Source organism: Lupinus angustifolius, chromosome LG07 (genome assembly GCF_001865875.1).
Source record: "Lupinus angustifolius cultivar Tanjil chromosome LG07, LupAngTanjil_v1.0, whole genome shotgun sequence".
Classification (NCBI taxonomy): Eukaryota; Viridiplantae; Streptophyta; class Magnoliopsida; order Fabales; family Fabaceae; genus Lupinus; species Lupinus angustifolius.
Window position 1 is genome coordinate 2,848,851 of NC_032015.1, and position 12,518 is coordinate 2,861,368.

Below are 12,518 nucleotides of genomic sequence, written 5' to 3' on the forward strand. Positions count from 1 at the left end.
AATGGGAAAGCATGATTTGGAATGTTTGTAAGAAAAACAGTGAGTGGGGATGGAGATTATCTGTGTGACTCATTCTATATCTCAAGTTGATTAGAATTTTTTATTTTATTACTTTTTATTTTTAAATTTTTTATTTTATTAACATATTAATATGTGATTGACTTGAAATAAGGAATGAGATATTATTATGGGCAAGTGATTCCTATCCAATGCATGGGAGAAGGGATATGATGATTGATAGAATGAGTGGGTGACAAATGCAATGACCCAACTCTAACCATATTGGCTTAATTTCTATGGCGGACGAGGAGGACTAGATATTAATGCTTCCAATGAGAGAGAGAAGTATGAATGAAAAGTTTTAATCTCTAAGTTGAACACTTTTTGACATGTTATTTCTAATATAAAATCACTTTTATTGCTTCCATAAACAAGGTTTTGATAACACTTGATAACATTCACGTTTTTTAATGTGTGTTAATCCAGGTGAAATGAAACTGAGTTACTTGAAAAGATTCAGTCCTAATTATATCTGTACATATAAAATAACTAAATATTATTAATGCAGAATCCATAAAATTATTTCTCCATCATTCATTCTCATTCCTTCCTTTGGGCCAAGAATAGTTAAAGCCAACTTCACTTAACAAAATCTTACTAGCAAACGAGGTTGAATTGATAAAGGAACCGCTATCCCTCAATAAGGCTAATAATAGATCCGATCCTCTTGGTCGATAACAAAATTCAGGGACCACTAAGAGTAGTTAATTATTAACACACCAGTATAACCGCTATCCCTCAATATCTTTCAATAACGTGGTAGTCCATTGGTTAACACCCTGCTAAATGTAGGATTTTAGTAGCGACACTTGTTAGAAGAGATTTTTCACTAAGAGACAGTCACGAACCTAAAAAAACATTAGTTTTTTGCCTAAAAAAAGTGAAATGATACTCTTGATAGTATCAAAAAATTAGGAATGACAACATGGTGGATTAGGGTCGGATTTATGTTTACTCAACCCTAAACCCGAAATCCAAAACTCGAACCTGAACTCGACAGGGTTGAAATTAACAATACCATCCTCGAACCCGTTAGGTTTCGGGTAACCAGAACCAGAACCCGAAAAATATATTTCAATAGCTTTAAACAATTCCATCATCGGATGGACTGTTTTTCTTGGATTTACCAGAGATTTTGATGGATTTGTTGAGATAAATAATTTATTGATTTCATTAATGTTTGATTAGTTAAAGATGTGATCAATTTTGTCTACAAAAAAGGTTAGGGGCAAGTTGTAACTTTCTAGTTCTGGTTCCTCTACAAACTTGCATCAACAATATTCTAAATTTATGTTATGAATGTACAGTCATATGTCTTTTGGTTTCTAGCGTTATTGAAATTGTGATTTGGAGGTATGAGTGTAGCATACTAGTATAGTAGGATATTTTTTACGTTTTATGTACCCTAGAAAGTGTGAATAGATGGTAAAATGAAGATCATATTTCCCTATAGTAATAAGGTTCGAGGTAGGATATTACATGTACCAAATTTGAACTCGTACCAAAAAACTAACATCGAGTAAAACCTAAACCTAAATCTAATAACACTGAATTTAATCCGTTAAATTCGAGTTCAGTTTTAATAGGTAACCACGAATTTAGTTTTTATTGTCATCCTTATTTCTAATGGTTTATAACCAAATTAAATCAAGTTGATAAATATTTATTGAATACTAGTTTTGTTAGTGACATTTATTGAGAAATATGGTGACAACATTTTGTGTGGAATTTATTAATAACTACTCTAGGTGTTAGATTGAGTATTTTTCCATTTCATTCTTTCCATTTTTGGGGTTTATTTTCCTTCATGGTTCTCAAAGAAAATCTTAACCAACACTAACTCTTTATTTTATCATCTATATTTATACTTCAATACTATTAATAAAGCCAAAATAAGAAATAACCACGGTTATGATATAATTTTTATATTCCAAATTTATCCTTTATAACCTTTTTCATTAATAACTAATATAAACTTACACACGTTACTTCCACTACTCTCATTTCTTATATTAATATATCATATTCAACATATTTTTTATTTATATATTCACTCTATTGAGTATATATATTTCATTTCTTATATTTAAATAGTTTTTTTCTTAAATAGTATAAACGAAGATGATGCATTCTATATAAAAAAATAAAAATGTGGGTCGTTTAACACTGAATGTCAATCGACAAGCTAGTATACATAAATCATTTGAAAAGGTTATCTTGGTGGAGTAAAACTGCCATATATAATATAGTTTTTAATTAAATTTATATATTATAATATTTTAAAATTATATATCATATAATTTATTATTATTTCATAATAATTTACAGTAATTTAAATATGATGATTAATTTATGATGTAACTATGATCATTATTTATTTAAGTATAATAATTAGTTTTACCTATGAATTATTATTACACAATATTTTGGGAATGGAAAGAAGTAGGCCACGTCCACCATCACCCTTCGCCATCCCTAGTAGTTGGTGAGCATAGAATGCAGCAAATGTACTAGGATCATCTGTCTCACAATTTTTCTGTCTCCCTGAACCAATCAAATATCACAAAATAATATTAAAATATTAATTTCTGTTTTTATAATTTTTCTTTTTAAATGAAACTTTATGATTGACTTGGTAGACTAAGTGAGACATGAATGGCTCCCCATCCCAAATGCATCACCTACCCAACACAACCTGTGTAGAAAAAAAGACCCTCTTCATTCTTATTTTCAACGTAGAAACCTTATACTCTCTCATTTTCCCATGGCTCTGCTTCTACCTCTCGCAATTATATTCCTCTTGTTCGCTCTCTACTGTGGCCTTGACCCATTTCAACACAGCCCCATAGCCAACTTCCCTCATTTTGATGCTAAAAAAGTAGACATGCCACCATGGTCTCAGATTCCAACGGAACAAGACAAAGATAACTTGTTGCAAAATTCAGAGATTAAATTCCTTAACCAAGTTCATGGACCAGAGAGTCTTGTCTTCGATCCTCTTGGTCGTGGCCCTTATACTGGTGTTGCTGATGGCAGAATTCTCTTCTGGAATGGAAACTCTTGGCTTGATTTTGCTTTTACCTCTCCCAACAGGTCAATTTTTTCAACCACCTACAGTTATTATAGTTATAAAAATACCATTTTTATTACCCCTACGTATATAAGCAAGGCTATGATATGATACAGTAGTTGAAACCAAGCCCCTGTGTTGAAAACATATAAACAGACACCTAATGATGCTAATCTACAATTATTGGTATTTTCATTTTTCAAGCTATGAGAATTATCCATGATCTATGGTTTTTTTGGGTATGGTAGGCAACATTGGTATCTGGAAATTATATTGGACCCCGACTAATCGAATCGAGTCGGGAAACCCCATTTAAGGAGATAAAGCTCTCATGATGTCTATTTTTTCCATTCACAAGACTCGACCCGGACTTTGATTAGGAAGAACCAAACTCCTTACCACTCGGAACACCAAGTATTGTTTAATAAGTTGTAAAGATGGAATAGTAGTACTACCTTTGCGGGAGATTGTTGGTTGTGGACCAGTTTGAGTTAGGTTGAATCATAGTGCTTGTTGATGGGTTTGCGCAGAGAAGAGTTTTGCCCTGATTAACAGTTTGGGCTAAGTACTTCTAACTGTTCCAAGATTAAGATGTTCTATTTCTTCAGTCTCTAATAATTCTGGTTTTATCATACCACAATCAGGAAATGCAGTCGTGATGATGAACAATCTAGTCACTTAGGTTAGCAATAATTCATTATATTTTAGCCAAAATGAAGTCTTGAGACAATTCATTAGTTTCGGAAAGAAATTATCTGTTCACTTTCTAGAATGGATAGTTCTTTGATCAAATGGTAAAAGCTGATTACCATGGACGAAAATTAAATCAATATCCAACCAGCATACTTGAACACAAATCTTTTTAGTCTGCTTGGATCATTGAAGTGATGTCCAATCTAAACGTTTTCTCCTCATCTGTAATGTGGCTATATATGTTTGCAATATCGTATGATTAAATGTTAATGATTTTTCTTCAATCTCCATTTTGAACTCAGGTCAGAACTATGTAATCCAATAGCCTCTGCAACACCATTTAGTTTTGTGAAGACTGAGCACATCTGTGGAAGGCCTTTGGGACTCAGATTTGATAAGAAAACAGGTGATTTGTATATTGCAGATGCATATTTTGGGCTGTTGAAGGTGGGGCCTGAGGGTGGTTTAGCAACATCTCTTGTAACTGAGGCTGAAGGTGTGCCACTGAGATTTACTAATGATGTTGATGTTGATTCAGAAGGGAATGTTTATTTTACAGAGAGCAGTGCTAATTATCAGAGGAGGTAAGGTTTTGTTAACTTATTAAATGCTGAGATTGCATTTTGGATGTAAGTAGTATTAAAACAAAGTTGAAGATCCACATTTGTTGATTATTATGTACCTCTACTGAAAACTTATGTGGGTTGTCATAGTTCAGAAAGTTAAGTTCTCTTCTTTTGCTATGCATCATACTATAAAAATATTGGGCATCAATTACTTCTTGTTAACAGAGTGGCGAGTGATGACAGCATGAGATGGTTGGGGATTGCCATACTCACAGCTAGTCAATAACTGAAATAAATCCAACGACTACAATTATTATGATGTGTTGTTTTTCTCATGAAACATTTAGAGATTCCAAAGTGTTGTTTGACTTAATGGCATAGTGCTTCAAGTGTCAAAATGTGTAGAAAGGTGTCATTCAAGCTTAAAAGGAAATTTTACCGTACAACTATAAGACCCGCAATGTTATATGAGATTGAATATTGATCGATAATCTTAACAAGAGATTAACTCAATGACACAGATAAGAATGTTGCATTGGATGATTGGATACATTAGACAATATGCAGATTAAGCATGAATGCATTAGGGAGAAAGTTGAGGTAGCTCTTATCGTAGAAAGGGTGGTGGAATCACATATTAGGTGGTTTGGGCATGTGTGGAGAAGACCGTTAGAAGCCCTAGTAAGGAGAGTAGATCAAATGATGATTAGTCCAATCTCTAGAAGTAGAAGGAGACCAAGAAAAACATAATGATTTGGAAAGATTTAGGGGTATTCACTTATGTATATGGCCTCTTTGCTGAAACAAGTTTTTTGTTCTCATGGGATTCTTTTGGTTGAGGGGGAGTGATGCACTGAATATCCGAATATGATGCAGTTACTGAGGTGTTCGGTTTATTGAAATCTTTGCCTTGAACATCTGGAGTCTAGAATTCTCGAAGACTGATATTATTGTTTCATATGTATTGGTTTATTGAATCTCACATGATTGTGCACAGGAATTTCATTCAGCTGGTATTTTCCGGAGATGATAGTGGCAGGGTTTTGAAATACAACCCTTCCACCAAGGAAACCACTGTTCTTGTGAGGAACATTCAGTTTCCAAATGGCATTTCCTTGAGCAAGGATGGTTCTTTCTTTGTCTTCTGTGAAGGCGTTATTGGCAGGTAAATGAGAATCTAGTAATACCATAATAGCCTTCAATTTTTTGCTATATGCATGACCCTTTCTAGAGAATTTCTTAGGTGCTCACAGAGATTGAGAATGTATATGACCCTAGTTATGTAGGCAATCACTACCTCCAACTTGTATTACATTTTTAATGTTATTATAGCACATTTAGTGATGTGTGTTACAGATTTTGATTACCCTGCCTGATACTTAAGAGTTTCTCCCCTTCTCATGGTATCTTTCTTATTTTTCGATATGTGAGCCATGTGTTATGCTAAAGTATCCATAAGGAGTGTTATCATTTCCCTTGATCTTATTTTAGAAGTTCTATGTCATGATCTCATGTTAATTTAAGACTTCCATTTCTATATCATTTGTTATCATGTAGGTTAAGTAAATACTGGCTAAAAGGAGATAAAGCTGGGACTTCTGAGATATTTGCTATCCTACCTGGATTTCCTGACAATGTGAGAGTCAATGAAAAAGGTGAATTTTGGGTGGCTCTTCATTGTAGAAGGTATATGTATGCTTACCTTCATGGTCTCTACCCAAAGATTAGGAAAGCAATACTCAAGCTCCCTATACCAACCAAGATCCAATACCTGCTTCAAATCGGAGGCCGACTACATGCTGCCGTTGTTAAGTATAGCCCTGAAGGTAAACTTGTGCAAATATTGGAGGACAGTCAGGGAAAAGTTGTTAGAGCAGTTAGTGAAGTGGAGGAGAAAGATGGTAAGCTTTGGATAGGAAGTGTTCTCATGCCCTTTGTTGCAGTTTACAACTTGGCATGATGCAACTAAATTCTCCCCCACCAAGCCATTTAATCTTCATGACTCCTTTGGATGTGCTAAGGGTGCTAAACTTTAGAGATTCTTATGGTTTGTTGTTGTGTGGTCAATCTGGATTATGAGGAATGAAGTTATCTTTTTGGGTAAAGAAGTTTATGTGCACTTATTTGATTTAATTCAGACTAGATTTTGAATTTGGTTCTCTTCTTTTGTAACTCTAACTTCTTTGTCTTTTGCAAATTAGTGTATGGATCTGAAACTTTGTATTACTTTAGCCTCTAAATAGATCACTAGTTGATCATTTCCTTTATATTGGATGGACACCCCTTATGCTCTGTTTAAAACAATTTTTCTCTATCGAATTTTTTTAAAGTCAGTCTCTTCTTTACCTTGAATTCCCAGTTCGAATTGATGTTTGCTTGAAATCCCATCTTTTTCTATCATTTTTTGATTGGAAAGTGAAAAGGTGTGGAAATGGACCCAAGTTGAAATGGATAATGTGAGACCTTGTGTGACTAAATATATACAGCTTCAATTTCTTAACTCATTAAATATTCTAATGTTGAATATGTTCTTATTTGTTTTCTTTTGAGGGACAATTCCACTTTAAAAGAACTCCCCCACCCCAAACCCCCTCAATCAGCACTTTAAAAGACAATGTAATTGATGGATCATCAAATTCTAATTTTTGTTTATATGTTCTTATCACAGTAGAACCTATGCAATAAAAAAATGTTGCCAGAGGAGAAATTTTGTTGTACTATGAATATATTTGATGCCAAGAAATATGCCAAATTTTGTGGTCATTCCTGTATGATAGTACAAGGTCGTTTGAATCCCTGGTCAAAAGATTAGAATATTATGGTGAGACTTGAGTCTTATAACAGATTCTGATTAATTAGTAGTCTGTGCAATTTGATAGTCATTGTTGAAAGTCCATGAGGCAAGAACATTCTCATACATAGAAGCTCTCTTATCAACCTAAAATCATTCTCATTTTTCAAGCTTTTCGTTGAGGTAAAGAAAGATAATTAATAATGTAAAATATGTAATGAAAAAGTAAGAAGTATTTTTTAAGTTTATGATAATGGATGAAATACTAGTATTTAATCATGTATATTTCTTGAGAAGAGATTATTCACCAATTGCCCCGGCTTTTCTAATTCTTGAATTGTTTATAAGCTTTATCTATTGTATTTAAAAAAAATTATTTGGAAATTTTAACTGTGCATAGCTTAAAAATTTATTTAAATCAACAAGAAAAAATAATTTAAAATGATTTCCAAAAATAACATAATTTACTTATATCCAAGGCTAAAGATGCTATAATGACTTTGTTCCTCAAACTTTAAAGTAACTTTTTAGATAGCTTATAGTTTTTTCAGTCACTCAAAAAACTATTTGAGGCATTCCATAAACAAAAATTGAAGTATTTTGTAGCTTTTAAAAAAAGAGTTTGTAGCATTTGAAAGTTACTTTAAGAAACAGTTAGAAAGTAAAAATAGTTTTCAATAATTTACTTTTCAATTCTACTCTTTAATATTTAACAAATATATTAAGTGTTATCAATTTCAAAAACATGTTAACCTTATCTATCATTCCTAGCTTTCCTCTGTTTAAAAATATTAAAATAAAACAAACAAATAAATAAAATATTACATATCTAATTATAACTAAAATATAAAATAAATGATTATTTTAAAATTTCTATACATTTAGTTACTTCAATTAATAAATAACAGAATAAATAATAAATATTAAAATAAAAGCATGATTAATGATTCTATCGTGAAGGAGTGAATAATAGTATTAAGAGCATTAGAGAAGAGTCTGTAAATAGTTTATTTTGACTTAAAGATAACTTATATAAGCTATAACAAAATCATTCCAAAAAAAAGCTTATCAAATACTATGAAAATAAGCCTTTTATTGTTTGCATTTATCAAACAAGTTTATAGATACAATAGTAAAGAAGAGCTACTTTGGTATATTAATTTTTGCTTGCACAAATTTAATTGCTAAAAAAATCTTAAATATGAATTAAATTAGTTATTTTTAATACCAAAGTATTATTTTGTTGCACATTTACAAGTTTGTATTTATACACAATTTTCTAAGGATCTAGATACAAAAATTTAACTTATTTGTTACAACATGCCCACAGTATATAGTACGTATCACTCAAATTAGGTTTTACTTATTACAAAAAGTTGAATAAAATTTTAATTGCTCCTGAGTTAAACATATTATCCTGATATTCTAATTTATTACTATTTATTTGATATGATTGAATGTGTAGTTATATATCTATACTTTACTTTTAGAATTAATATTTAAAGTTTAAACAACCGAATTATATATCTTCTTATTTTATCTATATTAATAATTAATCTTTCTTCTTTCAACTTATAATTTATTATATCTCTAAAATAATATCCATCATTATTTTTATGTTTCTAATTTTATTTTTTAATTTCAGCTCACATAGCTTCTATTTGTAAAAATGTCAATATATAAAACTACATTTATTGAATTAATAAAATGCAGTTAAATAACACGCTAACAAAATTAATGGAAGAATAACTGAATATGCAATGTAAAAAAACTATAAATACACCCTTTCCTTACATATTTCCACAACTATTATTACATTCTTGGTCTTTTGAGAACGATCGAGAGCTTGTTGAAAAAGTTTCCTTCTTCTCTCTCCGAAATTCCTTCTTCTCTCTCCGAAATTCCTTCTTCTCTCTCCGAAATTCCTTCTTCTCTCTCCGAAATTCCTTCTTCTCTCTCCGAAATTCCTTCTTCTCTCTCCGAAATTCCTTCTTCTCTCTCCGAAATTCCTTCTTCTCTCTCCGAAATTCCTTCTTCTCTCTCCGAAATTCCTTCTTCTCTCTCCGAAATTCCTTCTTCTGAGAGTCATCGTGTTCTTCTAATTACAGAGTGATACACGAAAGTGGTTCATGAAATATCATGATAAGGTAAAAGGTAGTGCTTCCAACTCTTCTAATTTGGCTAAACCTTCTTCCGATGATTTATTCTGGTGTTTGGTTCAATACTTCAATGCTTCTGTCAATTTGAAAATTATTTGTAGGTCTTTCTTGATTGAATTCACTACACTTAGGTAACTTACGCTTCTACCTCTCTTCCAAATTCCATATCTAACATTCTTCCGATGATAAACCCCAGCTCCACAAAACGGTGAGTTTTGTGTTTTATTTTTCTCCTTTAAAATGAAATGTGTTACGTGCCTATCGAGTTAGAATTCAATTGAATGGAATAACTAAATTTAAAGAATGCAAGATTTTGATTCTTGCATTCTTTTTACATGATTGCATGCCCACTGAAACGTGTTTTGCTTCTTGCATTCTTTTTATATGCTGTTTGGACTTTGGAAGGTGTTTTCAGCAGAATTCACCCTAATTGCGAAAGGGAATTGGAACTGATTTAAGAAGAGTACAAAATCATAAAGCTTCTATCACTAGTATCCCTACACGTTACCTGCAATATGCCATTGAGATCAGATCAAAAAAATTCATGCAATGTAAATAAACTATAAATATACTCTTTCCTTACATATTTTCCTAACCATTATTACAGCCTTTTGCATTTTGGAAGAAAATGGAAATTTGGTTTTATGGCCTGGATCGTGATGGGTAGTTAAATGGGTCTAAACATGGTAACTTAGGCTTCTACCTCTCTTCCAAATTCTATACCTAAGCTTCTTCCGGTGATAAACCCCAGCCCCACAAAATGGTGAGTTTTATGTTTTACTTTTCTACTTTAAAATGAAATGTGTTACGTGCCTATCAAGTTAGAGGGTAGGTTTACTTTCTCAATTCAATGGAAGAACTAAATTTAAAGAATGCAAGATTTTGATTCTTGCATTCTTTTTACATGTCTGCACGCCCACTGATATAATTGATGGATTATTTAAAGGAAATCCTTTCATCATAATCTAAATGATTATTTTAAAATTTCTATACATTTAGTTACTTCAATTAATAAATAACAGAATAAATAATAAATATTAAAATAAAAGCATGATTAATGATTCTATCGTGAAGGAGTGAATAATAGTATTAAGAGCATTAGAGAAGAGTCTGTAAATAGTTTATTTTGACTTAAAGATAACTTATATAAGCTATAACAAAATCATTCCAAAAAAAAGCTTATCAAATACTATGAAAATAAGCCTTTTATTGTTTGCATTTATCAAACAAGTTTATAGATACAATAGTAAAGAAGAGCTACTTTGGTATATTAATTTTTGCTTGCACAAATTTAATTGCTAAAAAAATCTTAAATATGAATTAAATTAGTTATTTTTAATACCAAAGTATTATTTTGTTGCACATTTACAAGTTTGTATTTATACACAATTTTCTAAGGATCTAGATACAAAAATTTAACTTATTTGTTACAACATGCCCACAGTATATAGTACGTATCACTCAAATTAGGTTTTACTTATTACAAAAAGTTGAATAAAATTTTAATTGCTCCTGAGTTAAACATATTATCCTGATATTCTAATTTATTACTATTTATTTGATATGATTGAATGTGTAGTTATATATCTATACTTTACTTTTAGAATTAATATTTAAAGTTTAAACAACCGAATTATATATCTTCTTATTTTATCTATATTAATAATTAATCTTTCTTCTTTCAACTTATAATTTATTATATCTCTAAAATAATATCCATCATTATTTTTATGTTTCTAATTTTATTTTTTAATTTCAGCTCACATAGCTTCTATTTGTAAAAATGTCAATATATAAAACTACATTTATTGAATTAATAAAATGCAGTTAAATAACACGCTAACAAAATTAATGGAAGAATAACTGAATATGCAATGTAAAAAAACTATAAATACACCCTTTCCTTACATATTTCCACAACTATTATTACATTCTTGGTCTTTTGAGAACGATCGAGAGCTTGTTGAAAAAGTTTCCTTCTTCTCTCTCCGAAATTCCTTCTTCTCTCTCCGAAATTCCTTCTTCTGAGAGTCATCGTGTTCTTCTAATTACAGAGTGATACACGAAAGTGGTTCATGAAATATCATGATAAGGTAAAAGGTAGTGCTTCCAACTCTTCTAATTTGGCTAAACCTTCTTCCGATGATTTATTCTGGTGTTTGGTTCAATACTTCAATGCTTCTGTCAATTTGAAAATTATTTGTAGGTCTTTCTTGATTGAATTCACTACACTTAGGTAACTTACGCTTCTACCTCTCTTCCAAATTCCATATCTAACATTCTTCCGATGATAAACCCCAGCTCCACAAAACGGTGAGTTTTGTGTTTTATTTTTCTCCTTTAAAATGAAATGTGTTACGTGCCTATCGAGTTAGAATTCAATTGAATGGAATAACTAAATTTAAAGAATGCAAGATTTTGATTCTTGCATTCTTTTTACATGATTGCATGCCCACTGAAACGTGTTTTGCTTCTTGCATTCTTTTTATATGCTGTTTGGACTTTGGAAGGTGTTTTCAGCAGAATTCACCCTAATTGCGAAAGGGAATTGGAACTGATTTAAGAAGAGTACAAAATCATAAAGCTTCTATCACTAGTATCCCTACACGTTACCTGCAATATGCCATTGAGATCAGATCAAAAAAATTCATGCAATGTAAATAAACTATAAATATACTCTTTCCTTACATATTTTCCTAACCATTATTACAGCCTTTTGCATTTTGGAAGAAAATGGAAATTTGGTTTTATGGCCTGGATCGTGATGGGTAGTTAAATGGGTCTAAACATGGTAACTTAGGCTTCTACCTCTCTTCCAAATTCTATACCTAAGCTTCTTCCGGTGATAAACCCCAGCCCCACAAAATGGTGAGTTTTATGTTTTACTTTTCTACTTTAAAATGAAATGTGTTACGTGCCTATCAAGTTAGAGGGTAGGTTTACTTTCTCAATTCAATGGAAGAACTAAATTTAAAGAATGCAAGATTTTGATTCTTGCATTCTTTTTACATGTCTGCACGCCCACTGATATAATTGATGGATTATTTAAAGGAAATCCTTTCATCATAATCATTGATCCCTAAGTTGGTAAGGGACTATGGTTTTTAATTCCTGTATGTTGAATATTTTGATTAACTTGACCTAGTCATAACTCATAAGCGAATGGGAAACATGTTTTT

The 12,518-nt window shown here is 31.3% G+C and overlaps 1 protein-coding gene and 1 long non-coding RNA gene across 4 annotated transcripts; both read left to right on the forward strand.

Annotated features, from left to right (window-relative positions):
* Positions 2,736-6,919, forward strand: LOC109351755 (protein STRICTOSIDINE SYNTHASE-LIKE 3-like). 3 transcript variants are annotated; one of them, XM_019593350.1, is made up of 5 exons: positions 2,736-3,153; positions 4,126-4,407; positions 5,387-5,554; positions 5,947-6,381; positions 6,718-6,919. In XM_019593350.1, exons 1-4 carry the CDS (start codon positions 2,825-2,827, stop codon positions 6,347-6,349), a joined length of 1,182 nt encoding a protein of 393 aa, XP_019448895.1. In that variant the 5' UTR covers positions 2,736-2,824; the 3' UTR covers positions 6,350-6,381; positions 6,718-6,919. The 3 variants fall into 3 exon arrangements, with proteins under 3 accessions (XP_019448895.1, XP_019448896.1, XP_019448898.1); XM_019593351.1 differs by having other exon boundaries at positions 5,947-6,377; positions 6,714-6,761; XM_019593353.1 differs by having other exon boundaries at positions 5,947-6,374; positions 6,711-6,753.
* On the forward strand, positions 11,279-12,514 carry LOC109351760. The gene is made up of 3 exons (XR_002108272.1): positions 11,279-11,439; positions 11,546-11,652; positions 12,052-12,514. It is a non-coding gene; the product is annotated as an uncharacterized LOC109351760 (long non-coding RNA).